Source organism: Egretta garzetta, unplaced genomic scaffold (genome assembly GCF_000687185.1).
Source record: "Egretta garzetta isolate BGI_Z169 unplaced genomic scaffold, ASM68718v1 scaffold56, whole genome shotgun sequence".
NCBI classification, from domain to species: domain Eukaryota; kingdom Metazoa; phylum Chordata; class Aves; order Pelecaniformes; family Ardeidae; genus Egretta; species Egretta garzetta.
This window is the reverse complement of record NW_009260182.1, coordinates 9,079,940-9,105,584: the sequence shown is the minus strand read 5'-3', so window position 1 is coordinate 9,105,584 and position 25,645 is coordinate 9,079,940. Positions and strand designations below refer to the sequence as shown.

General features: G+C 39.8%; 1 protein-coding gene across 1 annotated transcript in view; it reads left to right on the top strand.

Moving 5' to 3' along the window:
* The first annotated feature begins 352 nt into the window (after positions 1 to 352).
* FRMPD2 (FERM and PDZ domain containing 2) overlaps positions 353 to 25,645 on the top strand; it is a 37,826-nt gene continuing 12,533 nt past the window's right edge. The window contains 13 exon segments of the mRNA XM_035897407.1: positions 353 to 476; positions 3,202 to 3,359; positions 4,311 to 4,376; positions 5,589 to 5,774; positions 6,656 to 6,782; positions 9,951 to 10,009; positions 17,352 to 17,423; positions 18,088 to 18,262; positions 19,016 to 19,124; positions 19,181 to 19,355; positions 20,253 to 20,405; positions 22,649 to 22,834; positions 23,743 to 23,899. Of these exon segments, the coding sequence (XP_035753300.1) occupies positions 353 to 476; positions 3,202 to 3,359; positions 4,311 to 4,376; positions 5,589 to 5,774; positions 6,656 to 6,782; positions 9,951 to 10,009; positions 17,352 to 17,423; positions 18,088 to 18,262; positions 19,016 to 19,124; positions 19,181 to 19,355; positions 20,253 to 20,405; positions 22,649 to 22,834; positions 23,743 to 23,899 (1,747 nt within the window).

The window sequence follows — 25,645 nt, the reverse complement described above, 5'->3', positions numbered from 1 at the left end:
ATCAATGCCCTACCATTCAGATAACCCCTCACAAAGTCTGAACAGCACATGTTCATGAAGGATCTCCTGAGTAAAAGCTATTTGCCCCACAGAATCTTGTGATTGGTTTCAAATGATAAGTAAAAGGGCTCAAAAAGATTACAGGACGTGACTTAGTTCAGTCCCCTTTATTTACTCTTACTCAGATTAAGATAGGGATGAACAATACCTACCTTTTGTGAACAAAGCAGCAGGGTGGTTCACAAAACATTTGTTATTGTGAGAGAAGGGTACAGTTGTAATTAGCATGGTTTGCTTTGAGCCATTCAGTCTATTTTAGTGTGTCCAAAATCTGGTTTCTATTGCAGCAGGCATGAGCAGTTCCTGTGTGACACTGGCCGAGGTCCTGTGGGCAAAAGGAAGCCCTCTGGAGGAAGAAGAAATATGGGCACTCTTGTACCTGGCCACAGTGCAGCTTCTGGAGGACCTTCACAAAGGTTAGGTGAAAAGTATCTTATAATTCTTACTGTTGGAAATTCATTCTTGAGTTATTTTAGCTCTTTTGAGTTTTGGGGTTTTTTTTTGGTTTTGAGACAAAAAGCACCGATGGCAATAATAGCATATTGCTAATAAAAATAAGAAATCTTTCAGTGCTGCTGGGATTACATGCAGACTCCTCCACTACATAGGAGATCTTCACACTTTTTTTTCCCCAAATTACACATCAGAATTCATCTAAATACAACTATACACAGTGGAACAGGACAGAATTGTCCTTCCTAAAGTCTGAATAACATACACACACAAAAAGTGCAGTGCCAGCTGGGATCATGTCCTTCATGTACTGATAAAGGAGGACAGGCAAACCCACAAGACTCCTCATTCAGCTAGTAAGAGACTTTTATCCTTGATGATAATAATGTGACATCATAATGGCTAGGCATGTCATCATGATGAATTCTTGCCAAACAGGCCAGCTGTACAAGAGAGCACAGCTGAGCAACCTGTCACATTTTGAGAACTGTTTATGACAATGGATATTCTTTTGGAGGAGAGAATGGATGAGATGTGTTCTTACCTCATCAGCATGCAGAATCAAAATACAAAATACTGAAAACAAGTGATGTGTAACTTCTGCTATAACTAGAGGGGGGAACTTTTATTACCAACTAGTTTTTAATGTACTGGAACACTATAGCAGGCTGACTATACCATCAGTTCTCTATTATCTAGTGTAACAAGAGGATGGAACAGCCCAGACAAGACAGGCACGAGGAATGTGCAAAGGAGCGCAGCAAAGAGATACCTGCCTGGCTAGATTCAGCTCAGGTCCATCACAGCTTATTAACTCAGTGCCAGACACTAAGCTGACACTATGCTCTCCTGATCTCTTGTTTAAAAAAAAAAAAAAAAAAAAAAGGCAAGACTTCTTGGATGTCTATTGAATTGAGATAATCAGCCTATGTTCCCTATGCTGCACCAGTCAAATTTAGGGTATTATGGTCAGACGATGAAGAGTAAAACAAGAGGTAGTAGGGATGTAGAACCAAGCTGGTCTATAGGTCAAGTGCGAGCCTGCTCTAACACCTTTAGAGAGCTCAAGTCCAGAAGTGATACCAAGTTGGACTCATTCTGAAGCTGAATCCCCAGTGCTCCAGTTTCTTGGAGGGCAGCAAAGGTGAACTGCCTCTGCATAGCATCATCCCAGTTGACTAAAGCATATCTCTGGCTCCACATCTCTTAATTACAGCTATACTGCTTCTGGAATCAGCCTCTTCGCATGGCTAAGTACTAGCTTAGCCATGCTTGTGCTGCGCTGTGTTTGATGTAATAAAACCTGCTAGACCTGGTGATGGTCAGCACCACTTGCTATAGCAGTATTTCCAATGTGTTTGGGCATGCTGACTCGTTGGCCGACCAACATTACAGAAGGCCAGGTAATCTTCATCAAGGCTAAAGTATAAGCTGGCTATCTGTTTCTAAAACAATTTTCCAATGCTAGTTTATTTGCATACAATACTACAGAAAATGAGGAAGGAGCAAAAGAGAAGGCTAGCTGATGACTTTAAGACCTTTAATTTTCTAAAGAAGTAAATGCCACAACTGTTGCAAATACCAGCGGTCCATAAGTCTTGAATATCTGTGTCTTCTGGCTATACAAACCTCCTAGGTTTATGTTAGTTCCCAGGTTATCACTTTACCTATTCTTACAATCCATTTTCCTGATGTAAAGGTCACCATGCATAAGAACTAGGTAGCCATTTTTTAATACATAATTTTTAAATGCTAAAATGCCAGAGCATTTAGGGCACGTTTCTGAGCTCTTCTCCTGTGGAGATCTGAATGGTCTCTGTTCTCATGGTCTAGACTGAAGAGAGTGGTTCAACAGCCAACCTTTTTTTTTTAAAATTACCTATATTTCCAGGTACCCTATATCTAAATATTGCCATAGTTAATGCAGCTTCTCCTCTTTCTAAAGTAAACAGATTGATCTTAGAAGCTATTTATCATGCTTTTATAATGAATATTTTAATAAAATCACTTGGATGTCCTTGGTCGAATTCACTTAACGCATGTATGCGAGTGCAGAGCGTTTGCAGAAGACTGCACGTCCTCACGCTTCCACTCCTGCTTCAGACCACTGGGACCAACCTCAGTGGATCTCTGCAGGGATATTTTTTAAGAGTACTCATCCCTTTACAAGAAGAATCTATCCCATTACTGAAACACCTTCAAATAGATTTTTTCAGGGAACAGCAAGGGCAAGATTTGTACCTTGGTCATGCAACTTAATGGAAGCAAACTTAAGGTCTTTTGCAAATGCCAGCTTCAAAGTATTCACACTTTATTGGAAGGAGTGTTCTACTTTTCTGATATACTCTTGTACTTTGCATAAAAAGATCTACCAAAAATGTTGAGATCTCCAGAATCTGCACATGGGATGTAAATCGTCCTTTCCTTAGGCTTCAGAAATCCATTTAAATAAATATATTGTTTATATGTGTGAAATGATGAGAGAGAGAAATCAAGTCGTTAACCATCACTGAATTCCAGCTGACAAAATCAGCCAGGCATAAATGAACATGATTCCATTGACTTCTGGGTACAAATCGAGGAAACTTCAGTGGCGGGTTTGGCTATGCAGGTGAGATGCCAGCACTATGATTTTCTGAGTGCAGTGAATTTAACACTAAGAACTCCATTATCTTCAACTTTTTTCAGACTCTGCCACCTGTGTGATTTGTCCATGGTCAGTACTACTGTCTGCTGAAGGAAATTTGTCCTTCCAAAACAATGCATCTCAGACAGAAGCTGTTCCTTTCAGTGCACCAGAATTGCTCCATAGACAAAGTAAAAACCAGCGCATCGGACTAACAAAGGTGAGGTATAATACAAAATAAATCTTTACACTACCTCAGGAAGACAAGCTTGTGGGTTTTAATGCAGCATAGCAGGTCTCTACTGTCAAACTCCATTTTTAATAACAATAAACAAATTAGGCTACAGTTAGAAATATTTACATGTATCTTGCAGCTCGCCATTAGATTAGCATGCATGTCAACATCAAAATCAATTTTGAACATCAGTCTTCAAGGGGTGCAGAAACATATCATTTGTAAAGGCCCACAGAAAGGAAGAATATTTCTATGAACATGATGTTTGACCAGCTATGGTAATTGTAATCCCAGAAGCAGCAGGACTGCAGTATCTACAATCAGGGAGTGGAAGCGCTCCCAGGAGGTCAGAAATATGTTCAGCTTTGTTAACAATTTACTTTTCCCTCCCTGCCAAATGAGTCTCTCTGGCAACACTCAGGTACCTCAAAGTTTTAAATACCACTAGGATCACATCAGTGCATACTTCCCTCAGGCAGAACACAGTAGTTTCAGACTCCCACATAACTGATCACTTAGATGCTATGCAGAAATATGAAGCTTTGGAACAGCTAGCCCTTCCTCCAGTAATCCTCTTCCTGGACACGACTTCTAGTCAGTCCCACAGGTAGGGGAGAGCTTTAATTGCCAGTGGGAGAGCTTCCAAACTAAGAAAGAAGTTCAAATTTCTTTTCCTACTCATGGCATCATTGGATAGAGGGCAGCCTGGCTCAGCCCCTCAAGCTGAGCAATACTCATTGCATGCTATCTAGTCCGTAAGCCAAGAGTCACTATTGTACTTTTATATACATTTCCTCTAGTCTAGTTTTTAAAAAAATTATCTGTTTGGCTTCTGCCATTTTGTGACCAAAGACACAAAAAGATGGTCTCTCTAGTATGAAGCTTTTCTGTACTTCATATTGACTTCATAAAGGGTTTCCTTTTCTGTTTTGGCAGATGTTGGTGTATTCCTTAGGAATGACCCTCTATTGGTCAGCAGACTACCAGGTTCCTCCAAACCAGGCCAGTAATACAAACATTTTTGTTTGCTTTTATTCTGTCTTATATTGGTAGGTTCAAATATTGAGAGACATATTCTGAAGTCTCAGTATGAGGGGCTTTATGTTTTGAACCACTAGAAAGAATTGGAAAGCTTGTGTCAAGGTCCAGACTTCACCAAAAATACCAGTTAAGCCAAATCAGGAATTTAGTTAGGCCTCATCTTTACTTTTTTCCCCCTTTTTCTTCAAAAACCAGAATTGTTCCCGTTAAGATGAATTTTACCTTGCTTTTAAGAGTGAAGATTATTTATTCCAAGACTGTAACGGGTTGCCCAGGGAAGTGGTTGAGTTATCATCCCTGGAGGTGTTTAAAAGGCACGTAGATGTGGCACTTAGGGACGTTGTTTAGTGGTGGACTTGGTAGTGTTAGGTTTACAGTTGGACTCAATGATCTTAAAGGTCTTTTCCAACCTAAATGATTCTATGATTCTATGATAGGAAGGGCTAAAAGAAAAACATCATGTTGGCATGATTGTGTTGCTATGCATATTTATTTGCCTCTTCAAAGAATGGGATGATGGAATATAACTACATAACTCTCCTTATTTCTGAGCAATTTCTACCAGCATCTCTGCTAGTTGAAAAGTTGCATTTCTTGCTTACCCAGAATACTTTCAAAGATTTGTAGCACACATTTTGCTTAATTTCTATATCCATTCCTTTGATTGCATGTTTTTGATATGGATACCACAAGCTTTCAGTAGATTTGACCTCCCTTTCATGGGTATACATGGTTTAAGAGAAAAGGCTCTATGAGCTAAATTACTCTAAAATTTAAGTATCTGGTCTCTATGGAAACAGTTTTGGCTGTTATAACTCCTCACCTTTTTGAAGTTAATGCTGCCACATGCCTTACTTGCATGAATCTTTAAGATTCAGTCTAATTAGCAAAGCTGTGGAGCAGACGGAGCTGTTGTCTGTCACCAAGAAGCCCCTATATGGGCTGCTGACCCTCCTTGTAGATGCCAGTTCCCTCCAAGGCTATTCTGGATCCCATCAGAGGCTCCATTTAGTGCTGTTATGCTGCCTGTCTGGAATTTTCCCAAAGTCTGAAGGAATTCAGTGCCCATTTCTCACCCAGGGTGAAAGGCTTACAGAAATTCCTAATCCCAGTTTACACAGGGTTTCAGACCACTGGGAGATGACATTTAACAGTACCTCCATTTTGACTCAGTCCCTCCAGCTAAGTGACCAACTACACATGCTCTTGCTGACACTATGTGAAGATCTGCCACATAAAAGACTTTCTCCTGAATCAATTCTGGAAGCATGTGAGGTGCATCAGAAGGAATCTGCTTCCTTACCTGCAAATGTCTACATAAAGAAAATGGTCCAGTTTGCTGTGGGAAGTGTCAGTGAGGTAGGTACTACTCTCATACTCTAATTGTCTCCTTTTCTTTGGTGAGAGAGATGAGCAGCAACATGGGATACAGGTGAGCAGTTGCCTGAAATTAATGCTTGCATGAATTAAGGAAATGAGATTTGGTTCTAGACTTCTAAGCAGGAAATTGAGTGGGCATGTGTACAAGCAAATGAGGCAATGAAGCCATCTCTCACACCACTCTTACATTCCTGGGAAATGATACAAAGCCAGCTTTTGCACTTACAATATCTTAATTGCTATGGTTAATACTGAAGCAATCACAACCTTTACAGAGACTTCATATTGGCCAGAGAAATGGACTTTACACAAGAGAAAAGATTTCCCCATTGCCACTCTGGTTTCAGACTTTCTTTGTGAAATTCAAAGAAATCACATTTACATCATATTGAGAATTTCATTCATCATCCTTGAGTGGAACTGAACATTTGCCATGCAATTAAGCCTGACCACGTGATGTCTTTAATAAGTGAGCACCTGAGCCTTCTTCAAGATATGAAGTATCAACAAACATTTTTTGTTGACAAGCTGAATGGAACTGGAAGAAAACACACTGCAAATTTTTTTTTTTTTCTGTTTTCAGCTAGTATTCATTAACATTCTGAGATGACCTTTTCCTTTGCACTCTCTATTACTCTATTTCCCACTGTAACAGAGGGTGTCCCCTCTTAAACACAGCTAGCATGAGAGCATGAAGCTGTCGAAACTCAGTCCTGCTTTGTGCTAATCTGAGAAGGTGAAGTTGCTTATACCAAGCAAATCAGCAGCCTCTGAGGAGCAGAGGGCAAGGATCACTTCAGTATGAAAGTCTGAAGTCCACATATCATATGACATTGACTTGCAGTACTACTGTCTTCTAGGTAGAGCGGTTAGTCACCGAAGACAGCACGGCCTCTCAGCTTAACAGAAGTCATGTGATAAGGAAAAGACTGCATGAGAAAATATCGGACACCTCACCACTGTCCTCCCAGATGAATTTTCACCAAGGTAAAGAAAAACTTATAATCTGAACTGTAATAAGGATACAGCCAGCCTTTTCTGAGTCTTTCCCAAACTAGGTGAATTGTTTAATTTCATGCTGTAGTGATTACACATAGTGTTGGATAGGATATTCATTGCTTTACATATAAATGGCTTCATAATGGAAAGACTCTGAGGCAAGTCAGCAAGGTTTCTGTTCCTTATTTCCTCAAAGGACAGTAGTCTGAGGGCTGTGAAGCAATGATAACGGAACAGCTTGCACAGATTCAACTCTTAAAGCATTTTGCATAAAACCTGTGCATACAAAAAAACCCTACTTTCAAAACAGCTTTTGTACTTTGTATACTCCAGTGTATTTTTGAAGGTAAAGAGTGGGATTCCGTGAAGCTATTCTGTTGCCATTAAGGAATATATATTCATCCTTCCTATTTGATTACTCAAGCAAAGATTTGTGGTTTCTTTTTGATTTTAGTTCTGTTTTTCTATTCAAAAGATGCTTTATAAACTCACACATGGATTGCTGGAGTGATTTCAAGACACAAGGCCAAGTCCTGCTCACTATATAAATAAACCAGCATATACTATTTTCATACTTCATTTGACTAAGATCAAGATTTTATTATCCCTCAGAGTAATTATCTAACCGTAACTAAATGTGGCCTTCAGGTTCAGGTAGTTCTTTTTTCTAGTCTCTATATTGTACTGTTCACTTCAACAGAAATCTTTGATTTGGGGGCAAGGCAAAGGTTCACCCAAGCTATGCAGGCTTGTTTTGGATATGCTCAACATTAGGCACATGAATGATCCAATTCATATTCAGCAAATCCCACGTATGTTTCATTAATTTCAGCTAGAATTAAACACACACTTAAATACCCGTGGAACTTTTCTATTAGGTATTATTGGTCATAAGAAAAGGGGATTCTTTTGAAAACATACAGACAAACCACCCTGCAAATCATATTGGCTCCCTCACTCATTCAGAAACTGAGCTTATAGATTCACACTCACATAAGCTGGTGAAAACTCTGCTGCTGCCAAACAGGGTGGTCCCATCTTCAACCCCCTATTAGCCACAAATTACTGCCATTTCCCTTCTACTTGTTCTAGTGATTATGTGTCTGGGGTGATCTCTGTGTTTGCTAGGGATTCAGGTCACTGAGGGGCTTACACTTCCTGAAGGACTTCAGTGAATCAGGATGTCGATTACACTGAGAGCATGTGAGCCACACTTTTCAAGGCAGCATTCCATTTCTTTCTTTTTTTTTTAATTAAATATGATCACCTTCAGGGATTCTGGAAAAGGACAAGAGACAATGCAACCAAAGTAAAGCTAGAGTGCAACAGAAATACATACTTCCTAATGCCTTAGGCTGATCCCTTCATGAAATTTCTGCAGCTAACTCTGGCAGTGGATTGTGTCTGGGCGCTGTCCGTCCAGCAGGCAGAAAGAATACTTTAGAGCTGAAGGTTCTGGGCCTCAGAATATAAGGAAGGAGAACTTTGCATGTTATCTGCGCAACCTTTCAGTTAAACATGCAGAATAGAATTAATATAATAGTTTTGTTTTATTTGGAATGGTTGAGGAGAACTATGAGAACTGTTTTGGGTCAGAATAAGATTATGAACGTAATAGAATGAAGTTACCAAGCTTTCCTCGGTCCTTAAGGAATTGAAGTCAGGATTAGAATACAGACAGACATGGACTATATAAAAATTAGTCAAGCCAAATGTTATTTACGTTATCATGCAGATACAATGATTTACAATTAAAGTATGTGATTCACCATATTTCCTTTCTGTTTCCAGACAAAGGGTCCAGATTAATGAATTATAGTTGGTCAACAGAAGATTACAGACAACTCTCTATGGACTACAGTGACTCTAATAGTATTTCTGAAAGTACATCTTTGATACTGTCAAACCGAGGACACAGGAGAGGTAAGATTTTCCTGAACTATTTTGTTTCTGATTTATGTACTCATCTCTTTTGTCCTAGGAAATGTGAGATCACCCATGTATGGTCAGGTGATAGGTACTCCCATGCACTTGGGGTTACGCGACTAGGGAGGTGTATTTGGGCTAAGCTGCAGAGAAGAAAGATCCTTTTATACTGGGTTCCTTTTTATGTGTGTCCTACTGTAAAGCTATATATACCCTGGTTACCTTGCAGCTACATCACCTCTTTCTTGCTTTATGCCCCCTTTGCCAGGTGAAGCTGTGCAGCAGATCACAGACAGCATGTTTCTAGCACATGGGGTCTTGAAAGAGATGAGAAACAGTGGAGCTACCCCACAAATGCATATGATGGGCAATGTCAAGATAGCAGCACTGAAATCAGTTGAATCTATGAATAATACCTAAGACTTGAATAGTGGTAATTAATGCTTCTTCAGGCCCATTCAAAAACAAAGGGACTAATTCTGAAATCTAGAGGAAAAAACCAACCAAACAACCCTTTTCTTGCTTTCCATTTTTGTCCTAAAGCCATTGGGTATTTCCTGCTCGGTGTGTTGCTTTCATTGTGCTAAATGCCAGGTTGCAATGCTGCTCTTCAGATTTACTTTGTCCAGAGAGATCAGGGTTGGAATTTTAGCTTCACTTTCAATCCTTTTATGGCAGGAACAGCATGAAAAAAACTGTTAGGGAGAGGATCCATTCAGAGAAGACCCTGTGGTAGACATTATTCAGGGTCCTTCCCAAGCTACTTAAACCACAGTGTAGGGGAATACTATGAAGCAAAGAAGGGAACTTAGCAGGAAAGGAAGTACTGCTATGCCCGTGTATCCTCATGTTTAAACTGAATCTGAGCTAGTGACACCTAGACAGGACGTTCACACTGCCCAAGAACAAAAAGTTCCCATTGCCCAATGTCATCAGCGTCTCCTGAAAAACCAAGCTTACCATGCTAGCTCCACATTCTCAGACTCCTGCCCATTTCTATTCTCCATTTCACAGTTACCCACCCTCCCATCTGCTTTCTATCTTTTTTCTGTCCTGCCTGGGGCACTTCTACTGAGCTTTCAGACCCAGAGGTGGACGTTTGCTTCTGTACTTCAGAGTTACTTCCTCCCTCTATGTGCCTCCATGAGAAATGAAGAACTAGGTTCTGCTGCAGCAGGGATTCAAATGTGCTCTGTGTGGTTTTTTTATCCTACAAATTTCTTCCCTAAGGCAACAACCCTAGCATCCACTACATCAGTTACGATGCAACAAGGTATGCACACCAACCGGTTAGTTCATTGATGCCATGAATAACAGAAAGTTGCTGCGTAGTCCTTGCTTTTTCTCACTGGGGAGTGTTAATTTGGGTTTATGATATCCAGCTACTGATTGTCGTGAAATTCATAGGAAGATATTACCCATGCTCTTCCAAATGTGAAAGATTTAAAATTTACTAGGCAAAAATGAAAGGCATAGAGCATGATCTCAAGGGACTAATCTCCCTAGGAAAGGTGGCAAAAAAACCTGGGTGCACACTGCATTATCACAAGTCTGCCATTCACAGAGAGAAAGTGAATACATCCTGGGAAAAAAAACCAAAATGTAATAGTCTCTCAGCCCCAAGGATGAAGAAGGTGAGGTTACTCATACAACTGCTGTTGATACTCTCCTCCTGAAAGGAACTGCTTTTCTGAAGCTCCAGGTTTGCAATCAATATCAGCAGCAATAAAAACCTGAGATTATAGCTGTTCCCTATGGAACACATAGGTGTCAGTCACATACCTGGTGGCACACAGTGAAGGTGAACTGAGAAGCCTGTTTTGTAAGTCCTTTTTTAAAAAATCTTGGTCATAAACTTGACAAAGGCTCATTCCAGTGAATTTGTGCATGTCTCAGTCTCCACTGAAACATTGGTAGGTGTTCATACTCAGGATGTTCTAAGACAGAACTCTAAAAATACAGGAGAAAACACAGAATGTGAGAGCTTGTTTGCCACAGACATTCTTTCATGAGATAATGTATTAGAAAAATGCATTATTCTCTGAAAAGAAATATTACCATCTAGTAGAGCACCATTACCAAGGGAGATCAAAATCTCTGTCCAGACTACACTTTAGAAACTCATTTAACATATAATAAATTAATGATCTACAGGATCAGCTTCTTTGAGGGCCACACATTACTTAAACATCAGCAACGTGTTGGATTTGGGATCCAAGCACAGCAGTCTGGCCACTGAAATTAGCCAACTTGTCCCACTGCCATAACAGCTGAGACAGAAAAACGAAGGGGAATTTTATGTGCTTGTCAAAGTATATTTACACAATTATGTGAAACCTATAGTGTAAGTAGAGAATTTTGTAAGGCTTTCTCATTACAAAGCATGTACTTTCAAAACACAGGACTGAATCTTAACTTTCGTAACTAGCCCTGAGCATTTGGCTTATCTCAAATCTGCAATTCTGTCACTACCATCTGCAGCTTGAAAAAACATTTATTCATATTTTAGCAATATGACTGTAGATTTTCTAGTTTTTAAACTTGCAGTTGGTGGTTGGTACACTAGAATTCAACTTCATGTTTTCATGTTGAATTCAGAGTGAGGTCTCAGAGTGTAGTTCATGGGTATTTTATCTGGAGAAAAAGCTGACCTAAAGGATTGCTTCCACATAGCTCATCTTATCACCTCTATCATTCTGCCTATGTAATAGTTTGATATGTAATTCTTCAAATAAGATCAATGAAATGATCCAGGTGGAGAAAAATTTAACCTTCCCACCCTTCCCTTAAGGATTTAAAACATCTCTGCTGCTAGAAGAAATGTGCATGGAACTACCGCTTGCATAACCCTTTCTGGTTCTACCTCTAAATTTCAGCCTTCATGTATTTGGACAAAGCAATGCCTATCCTTTCTGTAGCAGCTGAAGATGAAAAATCATACAAATCTTGTTTGCTAATGACTCACAAACCATCTTATATTTCCACCAGATTTTTATGAGGTAAAAACATTCACAATATATCTAATGTAGCAAATAACCAGTGGAACATTTGCAAACAGGTTTCATTTCAGTGATTTTATATTCTACTCTGATTAGACCAGAGAAGTTTCATGGCTTTTTTCCCCCCTATTTTATGCCTGGAAATAGAAGAACAAAGAATACTAGGGGTAATTCTGAAGAGCAAAAGCTTTTTCACAAATTACCCCCATACATATGGAAATGACAGCCATTGTACCTACACAGCTATTTTCCAAATTACATTCACATGAAGGGTTATGAAGAGGAAGTAACAATAACTACAGAACTGGGAATACTGCTAGTGTAGTATTCACTTGGCCTTATCAAATAGCCATTTCATCATGCCCAAGCAAGGACACAACAGAGGAAGTAGCCAGTCTGAATTTCCTCCTTGTTGTAATTGTCCCCAGATCAGATGATGAATGCTGCTACAATTGCTTCAGTTGTGAAATTTCCTTTCTTCTTTTCAGGGAGAGTACCACAGACACACAGGTCATGGGACCCCACCCTGAGTGGGTCAAGGACACAAAGTAGCTACAAGCTCTTCATAAACAGGTAATCAAAACTCATATTCCTAAAAGATGGAAGCTGTTTTATTACCAAGTGAAGCAGACAACTAGTGTGACAATGTCATTATCAGAAAATGCCTGGATCGCCATCTGAACCTGTTTTGATAACAGATACTATTTATGTAGAATTAAAGTGCACCTAGGCTCGGTTTGGCTCCAAGTGAAACAGTCGAAATGCTCCAGTGAAATGGAGCCTGGGCCCTGAACAATCCATACAAAACAAGCACACTGAAGTTTCCCACCGTTACTCTTGCCCACTGTGTCCTGCCAGATGCCACTGGCCTCCCCGAACAGCTGCCCCCAGCGTGTCTCTGCCAGAATCAGGCAGGTACGCAGCAATAGCTCGCTGTGACTGAAACAACAGGGAAGCAGCTCCACAGAGAGCGTGGAAGGGAAAAACCTTTTGAAAAGGTATGAACTGTCATTAATTTAACTGGCAAGGCATTCTTGCAGAGTCTGTGTTTGTCTCCACTTTGAATCTGGTCTTGCCTTGCCATCATGTTAGCAGAGGCCTGATGTGTTCTGGAGTGGTGATGACAGACCATGTATACGATCCATCACTTTCAGTGGATTGTTTGCATTTCCATCTCGGTTCTTAGACTGATTTGTCTCACTTGTGTCGACTATATCCAGCCCCATGCCACCACTTTACTGAAGAGTTACAGGCAACCCAGGGACACAAGCAGCAAAGACCTCTGCTCTGTCATGAGGATTAACCTCATTTCAGCCATGGCATGTGCAGCAGCCCTGTACATAGACAAGGAAAGCTGAGAAAGGAAAGCTGAGAACTGTACAAGTGATACTAACTCCTTTTCAAAAGCCAGGAAAACACGACCGCTGCCAAACAAGAGTTTTCTAGACTGGGTGTTAGCACAGGGCAGCTGTAATCATGGCTGTTTCCAAAAGAAGAAGAGATGTAAGTACTGTTAGCCTCTAGGCACCACAAAGACCAGAAACCCATAGTTAAGCACCATGTAATCCCTACAGACATCCCATTTAAATTGAGTTCTTGACCCAGTTTAACAGGAGTTTCTTCTTTTAACCATGACATGAGTAATTCAGGCCCACAGGAAATGCTCCACTTCGATCAACTCCCAATTAAATGTATCCCAAGTAAACAGTTTGAACTTCCTGATAAACCAGCCACGATAATCTCAGTGATGTGAAATACCCCAGTACACCTCTAAATCTGCAATAAGAAAGAACTACAAGCAGGTTGCAGGATAGTGGCAGCTTTTATGAAGAAAGAACTCTCTGTCTACCCATCTTAATCTGCAATAAGAAAGAACTACAAGCAGGTTGCAGCATAGTGGCAGCTTTTAAGAAAGAACTCTCTGTCTACCCATCTTAGCTACACACACATACATCTATATTTGTGTATACAGACATCTATGTATGTGTCACACACCTGGCAATGATATCAGCAACAGAACATTTATTTACTCCGTATTTTTGAGCAATTGCCATGCCTCTGACCACCGATCTGGGTATCATCTGGATATCCTTGATCTAAAATCATGCTGCTAAGAAAATGTTCCCCTCCTCTGCTGAAAGATGAACTCTTTTCTGCAAATTTCCAGCAAGCTCTTTCCTATAGAACTTCAGGTGCTGTAAACCCCACTTTTGGTTTTAAGCCTCTGCAACTGAATTTCTATCAAGGTCACCATCCTATTGTAAGTACCATGACAACAGTGGAGTTGAAATAATTAGTTTGGAAACCACCAGTTTCCTATATAGAAGGACAACCAACACAAAACTTAGTGATGGCTTTACTATCTATAAAGCTTACTAATATCATCATGCTCACTTCTTTAAGCAGTCCAACTGACATAACTTACATCTCTTAAAGTTAAGCTTGTAAGTGTATGCAGGGCCATGGCCTAGATATAGAGCTGTCAAGCCTGGTATCTCTCACCTCGAAGGACTAATAACAGGAAGTGTTTTCCACAGGAAACACGGCAGCTTGGGTTTTGAGCTAATAGTAGTTTCATACCCACAAAAGCCACTTCAGGTCATTTTTAGGCATACTTCTTGGTTAAATATTGATATTTATGAGGTTGCATTGATAGAAACAAGAATATCTAGATATCTTTATAGAAAGAGGAATGCAAACTAGGATAGGATAGGATAGGATAGGATAGAACAGAACAGAAAAGAACAGAGTAGTTCCATTGGAAGAGACCTTCAGCAATCATCTACCCGACTGCTTGACTACTTTAGGCCTGACCAAAATTTATGTCATGTTATTAAGGGCATTGTCCAATGTCTTTTAAACTCTGACAGGCATGGGGCATTGACCACCTCTCTAGGAAGCCTGTTCCAGTGTTTGGCCACTCTCTCGGTAAAGAAATGCTTATCCCAATATCAAGTCTGAACCTCTGCTGACACAGTTTTGAACCATTCCCATGTGTCCTATCAGTTGATACCAGGGAGAAGAGATCAGCAACTACTCCAGCAACTTCGTTAAAAACTTTTTGAAAATCCCTGAGTAATTCCTTGAAGCAACTCTGCAACATGCAAAAGAAAAGGAAAAAACTTTGGGATAACAAAAAAGCTTCCATGTGACTTTGGTATTTGTTAAAAAAGTAATTAATAAAAATCCAACTGAAAAAACCAATTTCCTTCTATACCACATAATCATTCTTTCCTCATTGATAAGAGTATATATTATATTTTTAGTTTATTCTAAGCATACATGTGTCTGCTCGTGTGGAAAACACCATTACTTTATGGGTTAAAAGTACAGTATAAAGACAGCTTTCTGATCTGAGATTTCACACATCTTTCTTTTAATTAAATTGAAAATTCCCTCAGTTCCATAAGACATTAATTTATTCTAATGAATTAGTATTCACATAATTTAGTTCCCATTCCTGGAAAATTCTGAATAATGTAACAACAAATGTTATGGGTTTCTGAAATTCTTTTTGCTTCAGAAAATAAAAAATAAGGAATTTACTTCATTCTGTAGAATTCCCAGAAAGGCATGGGTCTAAATTATTTGCCTGTTGGCTTCACCAGACTTAAACCAGCTATATCTGGCTCACCAAATGAGAAAAAATGGAATTAAAACATGGTTTAGATTTATTTATAAAGGGCATCAGTAATATTACCCCTGTTAAATTATTTTTCTTTTCCTGTAAAGAAACATTTAACAACTTATAACTGACATTGCCTGGGATTTCATAATATTCTGCCAGTCAAGTACCTTATGCTCTTTGTTCTCGAGTCCATGTTGTTTTGTTTGCATGCTGTATATATTGCTCACTATGACATCTCCTTTGAAGGTCAGTCAGTGCTGTAGAAGAAATCCCTGGTGGGACTCAGAAGAACAGCAGACAGAACCTGCTAAGTTTAGGTTCCACCTTCTCTGTGTCTACAAAGGACTACACAGCAGCTGCTGCACCACAGAAATGTTTGTTCCACAGGAAGGAAAAGGTGACTAATAAAAACCATATAAGCTGATTTCTAAATATAAATATCACTAAAGAGAAACCTCTCATCGAGTTGTCGTTTGCCAGTGACGTGCGTATTAGCTACTGAGTCATCTTACTAGATGAGTATTCTTAATTCACAGACTCCAAATTAGGCATGATCCAGTTGTGATAACACGTAACTGAAGGCAGTGAAAGCTCTTGTCCACAGAGACTAAGAAAAAGCTACAGTCGAACTGTCTCTGCCCTACCTGTGTGATTTCTGCAAGCATCAGACACTGTATGGACTGTTTTCATCAACCACTTTGACAGGAACTTCAGAGCATCAAAAACGTTTATAGAGAGACTGAACCCAGACCCTTGCTGGTCAACGGTGCTCAAAGGATTAAAGTTTTTTTTACAGCGTATGCCTGGACAGAAAGCATAGGCTAGCAGTGAGTGTGCCAAACCAATTGTTCACCGAAGGGTCTAGTTCTAGTTGCTGATTTGTTGTAGGACTCTGCTAGATGGGAAGGATATTGTTTCTTTGGCAGTTGGATCACAAAAATCCAGAAATAACTGAATCACAGAAAACTCCATGCTGCTGCTGCCCATGGAGTTTTCTGCTGTGGAAGTAGAAAGGACAGGCTTCAGGCTGCTAAGTCCTTTCACCTGTGCCCAGTTCACAAGCTCAAGACTGACCAGTGGCATAATTTTGATCATGACTTCCAGTTAGATACTTTGGGAAATTATCTTTTTATATATAAATTTAGTTTTCAATTCTGTTAATATGATTTTTGCTGGGACAATAATTAATTTCCTCAGAAGTCCAGCAATTGTTACAACAAAGTGCTAGTCCCTTTTCATATGTGATACAAAACTGCACTGTCTGTTGGCAGGACAATACTAGTTTTATGAAACAAACCGTAAATTTTCTCAAAAAAAGATCTAAATGGGTCAAGCAACTAAGTCACGGAGAATGGTTGGAAGGATCCACATCTTGCCACTTGCATACATTTAGTTATTTCTGCCTGCTTCAAGGTTCTATGAGCATAGATGAACCTGAAAAAAACCCCAATATGCAAAATTCCTTGAGGTGGATGCTCAGCAAAAGAAGCATCTTGAGCTGTTGAAGTTTGTTGAACTTAAAGCAAAAGAATAAAATGTCTGCTAATAAGAAATATCAGTCAGCCTTCATTACAGGGAAGAAAACAGCTCTGCATTTTAGTCTGGTTCCCCATGGAAGCTAGGCTTATGAAATCACAGTGGTGTGTGCGTGTCTGTCCTCATAGTAACTTGGGAATCAAATGGGAAAAGGTCTCAGAAGGAATTAAGAATTCTGTAAGCGTCATTAAAACAGGTGTCTTGCAAAGGAAATAGATCTTGGTTAAGTGCCTTTACAGAAGAAAAGACTTTGGCATGAGCTTGCCCCTAATTAGACCCCAGAGAGTCCACACAGGAGAGACCCTAAACAGAGAGAAGTCTTCAATCAGCATTTGCACTTTATTAGACACTGAAGTCAATTAGCTACAGCATAGATATCAACAGAAATGGGTTTCATTGGTACTGGTGTTTGGGATCTTCTTTACATTAAAGAGACATTTATTAAATTTCTAAATTGTCTCCTTACAGTTTTCAGGTCCAGAATTTATTATTTTGTCTAGTGAACCACCCGTGACCTTACAGCTGCCTGGATCAATTGTGGTAAGTAAGAACATTAAGAATTTAGAACCAATCTAGTGACCTTTTAGTTGGGGCTCTTTGTAAATTGCATCTGAGTCCCAACCCATTATCCTTGCCATGTCCTCCTCCCAAACCAAGTTGGTGTTTCTGCAGAGGTATTGAAACTTGAAAGGAGGTCATTTAATTCTCAGTGCTACGTAGTTAATTCTGTTGGTGTGAAAATAGCTTAATTTATCCTTCTCAGCTAAGAATGCTCACTTTAGCACAAGACTTTGAGACGAAGATTACACAGCAAATATGCAATGTGACATCTAGTGCCAATGTATTGGACTCCGGTTTGAGGCACATCCTCTACCTTTCATTAAGATAGGTAAAAGGCTGACAGCAGTAAAAATGAGGGCAAAGAAAATTTGGAATTACCCTCAAGTCCAGAATAACCCTGGTCATTGTAGAATCTGAGTATGCTCAGTTGTTTCCTGGGGATTTCCTGTTTCTTTTTTTTAAATTAGAAATGTTTGGGGTATTAATTTATGAGAAGGAAGGCAGGGAATAGCATAGTGTTGTGACCAATTCCATCATATTCTGTAGAGACAGGAGGCTAGGGGGCCTCAGTAATAAAATGCTGTGGAACTTGCATCGCTTGTACTTGGCACTCATTCTTCAACTCTTTGTTGCATGTTCTTAGACTAAAAAAGGGAAATCCTATTTGTCCCAAAGGGATCTCAATGTGATTCTACTCAACGGGCAGTGCCTTGAGGTGCAATGTGACGTCAAGTCCAAGGCAAGAGATGTTTTCAACACCGTGGTGGCATATGCAAACTTGGTGGAACATTTCTACTTTGGCTTGGCTTACCTGAAAGGTAATGAGACGCAGCTAGCTACATTAACAGTTCTCTTCCTCGGTGCCTCTGTAGTCACTTTATTAATGAATTCCACCAAGATCATTTAAGGTCGTCAGAAGAAAGCAGGCCCAAAGCTTAAGCAAAAGTAAGGTATGTTGGTTTAAACTGTACTGCACTGATGTAAACCATGTCTACCCTAGGACCATGCATCAACACAGCCATACCGTTACTGGCTGATATTCCCATGCAGAAAATGCTGTGTCCCAGCCTTGCACAGGAATAATACTGTGCTCCAGCAGAAATTCCAGGAAGCACTGTCTTGAGGATGGCTGACTGTCTTTGTTCCCAGATATAAATTGGAGTACAGGCTCAGCTATTTTATCTACAAGACCCACATCTCCCTAGCCCATTTCTGATGGCAAGCACAGCTGAGGCACTAGGAAGAAGCACACCTTATGTGGGGGCATGAGGATTATAATGGGGTGCAGAACCTGAATGGTGAGCAGAATGCAAGCCCCATCAATTCTTGAGTGATTCCATAGATACCATACCCATCCAGCATCTCACAATGGCAATCCTATATTACACACTAAGTGTTATCCTAAGCTCTCCATCAAAGAAGCAGCAAGTTAAGCCATGACAGGGAGAAGTAAATCTTAACTGACATAGCAATATTTTTTATTGCTAGTGATGCACTGAATGAAGACAGCAGATCTTTGAGCTACTGAAATATGTCCAGACTTATCACAGAAACCAAAATTCACATTTCAGGTAAAGAATTCTTCTTTTTGGATGAGGAGACCAAACTCTACAAAGTGGCCCCAGATGGCTGGAATGACCAACCTAATTCTTTGTCAACCACTTTAATGTTATCCAGTAAGTGCATGCTTCTGCTGACTGCAGGAAAACCACTAGCATTTAGAGTGACTGTTCAAGGCTCCTCCTGTCTTCCTAAACCCTTTTCTGTTCTAGGCATGGCTTGACAAGGCACCAGTTTTACCTGCAGCTTCGTAAAGATATTTTGGAGGAACGATTATATTGCAACGATGAGACAGCTCTGAAACTCGGCGCTTTGGCTTTACAGGCAGAGCTTGGCAATTATGCTTCTGAGGTGTGGATAAATAATACAATATTTCTCAGAGGTCCCTCTCAACAACTTTTGCAGCTTTTGTTTGTCACAGAGTTTAAAGAAGAAATGTGAATAGCACACAACTTCAGCTAAGTCCTTGAGTAATCACATTTCAGATTTAATTTAAAAAATTACAAAATTTTCCTGATTAAGGAGCAGTAATGAGCCAGGCAAATTTGGCAGGAAATATAGCAGAATGATGATAACTTCATAACTGATAGCATAGCCAAGAAACTCCAGAAAATCTGTAGAAAATTTCCAACATAGGCACAGCTTGGATGTGCAGAGGGGCTTAAAGAGATTAGAAAACATGGAAGCGAAAAATAAATAAACACTCCAGAACTCACAGCTATTTTGTGTGTAGGCTCTGACCCACAAGCTGCAAAGACAGGAAGGTCACTGATGGTATGGATCTGAACTAGTTATCCTGGTTTTGAAGTGTACAAAAAATACCCATTTATGTTCTCTGCCATATCTTCAGTTATATACATCAGTGTAGCTCTATTAATTGAACTCTGAGCGGTCTGATCCATCTGGTTGGATCCATCTCAACACTGGGTCACCCACTGTAGGTTGCACTGATGCGGCTGTAGCTGTCAGCTCTAAGTGCAAGACTGCAGGCGTGCCTGTAGGCCCAGCTCTTTTCTCCCCTCTGCACAGAGAAGTCGTGTGTGCACAGGTGCTCAAAGGCATATTTGGCTGTCAGGACACTACCTGCTGTTCCCCATCTTCTTTTAGGAAATGGCAGGGTGACTTCAACATACAGGTCACCCTGAAAATGGAAACACACCAAATAAGAAAACTCAAGAAATAACAAAAGAATCCTCTCTCTCTTTTTTTTTTTTCTTTTTTTTTTTTTTAAATTTCTTTCTCCCAAAGATGCATGGAAAGAACTATTTTCGTGTTGAAGACTACATTCCAGCAAGCCGAATAGAGAAAATGACCCTGGCATATGTACAGCGAGAGCTTGCTAAATTACATCGTATGAATCGTTCCCTATTTGAGGATGAAGCTGAACTAGAATTTTTAAAGGTAACTTGCCATATCCCCAAAATTATTTATTTATTTTGAGATAAAAAGCCCCTCTCTATTTACCATTGTCTATTATTTCCTTCTTGCCTGATACAGTAGATTTTATATAAGGTGAAGAAATTTGAGTAGTCAACAAAACACTCAGAATTTCATTCTGCTGTAAATACTGTCATTCTGAATAACCTATGTCACATTTATGTGGTTGGTTTCCTTTCACTGATAGTTTATAAAGGGTTAATGCACATTTCAGGGTATTTTCAACATCCTAAGGGTTGATGCAAATTTTCAGCATGTTACTGAGATGTCTGGGTTCCAGATGATTATAAGTACACCTACTGAATGTATTAGAGATGATGAGAACATAGGAATAAGCACTTTCTTGACTTCTGAAACTGTAGCAGCTGTTCAGCCACTTTCTAAACACGTAGTGATTATTTGTTTAAAAATACCTGTGAACCCTGGAAGTGAGGAAAGAGTTAGCTGAAGTATTCTCACATGACTATTTCTCTAGGGATCTAGGGTGTCATGATAACATGGGATCTAATATTTTCCCCCTAGTTTCTCCTTCTCCCCCAAACTTCTCTGCTTTCCGTCAAATGAAAAATATGAGGCATTAGATAATGGATAAATATCGTTCGCCATTTTGCTGCAGTGCCACATGCTTTTATTTATAGCATCATTTTTGTTCAGTTGCTGTTTAATTATGTTAGTTCCCCATCTAACACTGTCAGTGAAATTGAAGAAATAGATTGAAGCTTAGCCTTAATGACAGTCCCATCATGCGTGGCAAATCCAATGAAGAAAAGCAGCTTTGTTAGTATCTGTTTCAATGAATAAGTCTGTAGAAGGAGTCAACACATCATACAAAATGAGAAAGATAGCCCCCATGGCAAGAACATGCAAATTCCAAATATGAAAGGGATTAAAAATTAAAATGCAGATTCAGCTAGTGATTATAGATGCCCCAGTTTTCAGGACCTGAACGTTGCTGCTCTGGATTCTTTCTTAAAAAACAGATCTTAAAGTGTTTTATTTTGGTCACTGAAAATTTCTATTAATGATTGAAAGTCATTTGGGGATTCTACATTAGTTTCCAAGGAAAATGAGTTTTAGAATAAACTCATACTGATCTGCAGATACCTAAAGAGGATGGAAAACCCTCCTCATATTCCATAGTTCTGTAAAGGGCCTGAATCACATTTTAACAATTTGTGGCCAAGTACAGGAGGTAGAAAGACAAGCAAGAACACCCCAGACCTCTGGGTGAGTTCCTCAGAGTGTCCTCTGCACACTTAGGTGACAGAGGCAGAAGCTGGCTCCTCAGTGCCTTGAGGAGCTATTTAACTGCACCCAGCAATGAGCCCTGTGCAAGAAAGAAGCAACACTGGAGATCTGTTACTATAAAGTCTGGCACTGAAGGGAATTCTGGGGCAGTGAAATTTCTTCAAAAGTCACCACTATATTTAGGCAAGATGATACTTTGAGGTACAATTTAGCAAACCCTAGAGCTTAAGATTCTTGGCTAGAACTAGAACTTAGAACCCTAGAATTTAAGATTTATAATGTCTATTTCTAAAAGACATAGCCATGAAGGAATGGGTGTATGTACCTGAGTCAGTTCATTGCAGGCTGGGAGCTGTGGTGTTGCTGCAGTTAAGACTTCTAGTTGGTCATCACTATTGTAGGAAGGAAACCACACAAACCCATCACAATGTCTGAGTAGCCCTGGCACCAAACTATTAGCAGTTTTACTAAGATCATCATATTTGCTGTACCTTGTGGTTTCTGGGTTTGCTCAGGGAAACAAAGACACAGAAAATAAAATGGAAAGAAACAAGGTCTAACAGTAGGCAAGCAGCATTAATCCTGTGTGGGTTTGTATTCAGAAATGCATGCAAGTGCCAAGCAGCAGTAATGCTGAGTCCCTCAGTGCCACTGTAGTATTTAGATTATTGTGCAGGAAGCTACATAATCCTCCTGCCTCTTCAAATGAGGTGTGGGGGAAAGTACTATTTCAGTTTTACACATGGAAAATGAATGCATGTAATGGCTTTTTGACATACCAAAGGTAATGATTCTGTGAGGCAGTACATATGAAAATTTGGTAAGAGCTTTCAAACATTTCTTGACAGAGTGAAAGAGTATTCAGTAAAGGCACACAAAACCATTTGCCCTTCCATCTACCTACCTTTTCTCCCCGTGCCTTTGAATAATTCATGCTAAATGTACTTTTTCTCTACAAGGTGACTCAGCAACTTCCTGAATATGGAGTGTTATTCTATCATGTGTCCCAAGAGAAGAAAGGAACAGGAGGGGACATCATCTTGGGAATCTGTGCCAAAGGCATCATTGTGTATGAGGTCAAAAATCACACAAGAATTGCCAGTTTAAGATTCCAGTGGCGTGAAACAGAAAGAATTTCAGCTCATGTGAGTTGGAACCAAGTGAATCTCTTCTCCACTCTATTACTTTACTCCCCTTCTGCCTGTCACTTTGATAAATTTATTGCATTCAGAGCCAGGATTATACTCATTCTGTACAGGCAAGTCCTTTCTGAAAACAGTCTAAAATCAAGGCTGGATCTGGATGTGGATCCCAAGATACTCAGTTCTTAGTGAGGTTTAGTTCTGGAGTTTTTTGCCAAGGCTGGAGTCAAATTACTATAAAACTGAATAATCTGGTGTTGACTATTACAGAGACTATGTCAAACCTCTTTATGGCATATTGCATATTCATTCCTCTCTCATCTTTACTTCTCTCTCCCTTTTCTTTTGTTTTCCTTCCTACAACAGGTTATGGGATCACATCCCCCTCTTTGCAGATCTTATTATTACCATCCTCATCTCTTAGTATATTGCCATCTGTTAACAAACCAGTATTGGTGACAAGATTGTGATCCCTTCTAAATGGTATTCTGCCATCAGAAACATATCAACCTACCATCTTAGTGTAGATGTCTACCTACATCACACATTTCCCAGCCTGTTTGCTCTCCCAAAATGGCCCTTATGCCTCTTGAAGATATTTTCATTTTTGCATTAAATTGGTTTAATCATTTTAACATCTGTAGGGCCAAATTTTACCACTTCTATCAACCTGCTCCCAGTGTAGTCAATGCCCAATGGCTCTTGAATTTTCACATAGGGCAGTTATGATCCCAAAGACAGACACCTCATTAACATTGAGTTTACAACAGGCATTTACTGTACCCAAAAGGCATGCAGCCAAGCATAAATACAACTGGATAAACCAACAAGATTATACAAATGAACTTTCAATGCCCCAGAGTAATGACTGATATGTGAAGCAAGCTGTGCCTTTTTTTTTTTCCCTTTAGAGAAAAAAATTCATGATCGAAAGCAGCTTCAGTGGCAAGAAACACACCTTCATTACAGATACAGCAAAGACATGTAAATATCTACTGGACCTCTGCTCTGCCCAGCACAAATTCAATGCACAGATGAATTCTAGGCAACTTCGGCAAACTTCATCAGGTGAGGTATAAATGCACTTTCATGATTCAAGCTGTAGGACGAGGTTAGGTTTTAGGAAAGGTGCATTCCACGAAGCTGAGAATCAGAACCTGCCACATCAGTTTCATTGTGCTTCAGTTTCTCATCTGCAGAGCAGAAAATAGTGTCTCCTACTTCACTGGAAGTTAGAGGTGTGTAAGTCTAACTTAGCATGTGCAAGTGAGTGTGTGTGTGTGCAGGGGGTGGAGAGGGTTCTCTGATTATAATAACTACATAGCCAAACTCAGATTTGAAAGGAAGCATGATTACACTTCCCTTCAGGAAAACTGCTGAGAATTCTGAAGAAACATATCGGGCTTACCCCAGGTGTAAGCTGATAATGTTCCACACAAAGAATAACTATAGTAGTGCCCAAATATGCTGGAGCTGAATTTAGTTAACTGGTTATCTTTGCATAAGACAGGGGTTCAACCCTATGGTTCAGTCCCACAACAAAACCACCAAACCAAAAGCATATCAGTTACACCCACTCAACTATGTAGCTGTAGGTTTTGCCATGTCTGTAGAAGGTATGACTGTTACCTCCTTAAATTTCAGATTTTCCATAGTTTCTAAGACAAGGTTCTGCTCAACCCAGTCCAGTTACATAGCACTTCTCACCCATGGTTCTCAGCATGGTCTCTAAAGATGGGCAAGGATTATTATGGGGAAACTGAGGCACATAAGAAATAACAGCCTAAGCTGACAACTGTCATCACTGTTGTCTTCAGTGGAGCAACATGGATTTTTACTAGCTGAGAACTCATAGGTTCCTTTGTCCTTTGCCCTGAACAGAATCGCCATCATTTACAACTACTGAATATTTGACCCAGTGAGTCATAGCAGGAGAATGAAGTGTTGTGCCTTATCTGCTGGGATGTTCCTTCCTCTAGTAAAACTGTAAAAGTGTTGGCAATGAAATCATATCACGGGATATAACAGGACAATTGACATATTGCTTCTTTCCCACTAAAATTATTTCATGAGAAGTGAAATTCATTACCACAGAAAAAGGCGCTAGGATGATATTTAGGCTCAAGGCACCTTTTGTTGCTTAGGCTCCTGTAGCTTCAAACATAACTTAATGGGACTGTGATTTGGAGCATAAAATGAGTTGTAATAGTGAATCTTAAAGTTTCCTGCATCACATTTGCTTGTGGTAATATTTCTTAATAAAAATTACTACATTCTATATATGAGAACAAAATATTGAGAGCTAAGAAAATTATAACCCAGGTCCTGATTACAAGCACCTCAAATAACAGAAGCCAGCCGGACTTACACAAGCTGTGTGACTGCAGTTTCTGAGGTTCAGTGTGTGCTTGCTGTCCCAGAAAAAAAGGCTTTGTGAAGGCAATGATAGACAGCAGTTCAAAATGCTGCCTTTGCCACCACAGCGAGACTCTTTCTGCATGAGGGAAACTCTTCCTTCTGCTGCACTGTTCAGATGTGTAAGTCACCACCTCTTCAAAACTTGCTAGCAGCCCCCTACTTTGAAATCACCATGGCAACTCTCAGACTGCACTCATACTGCGGACAGTTAAGCTTTCTGATGCCTTAACAAATGCCCTGGATCAAAGTCACTAAGGAAAGAGGGAGCCTAGGTTTAATACTGCAGAACGGTGTTCTAGAAAGCTGCATTCAGGCTAATATTTGTTAGGAAAACACACAGGAGGTCAGCTGTCACGTACAAGCAGAAATAAAGCCCATATTTGTGCTAGCCTATAC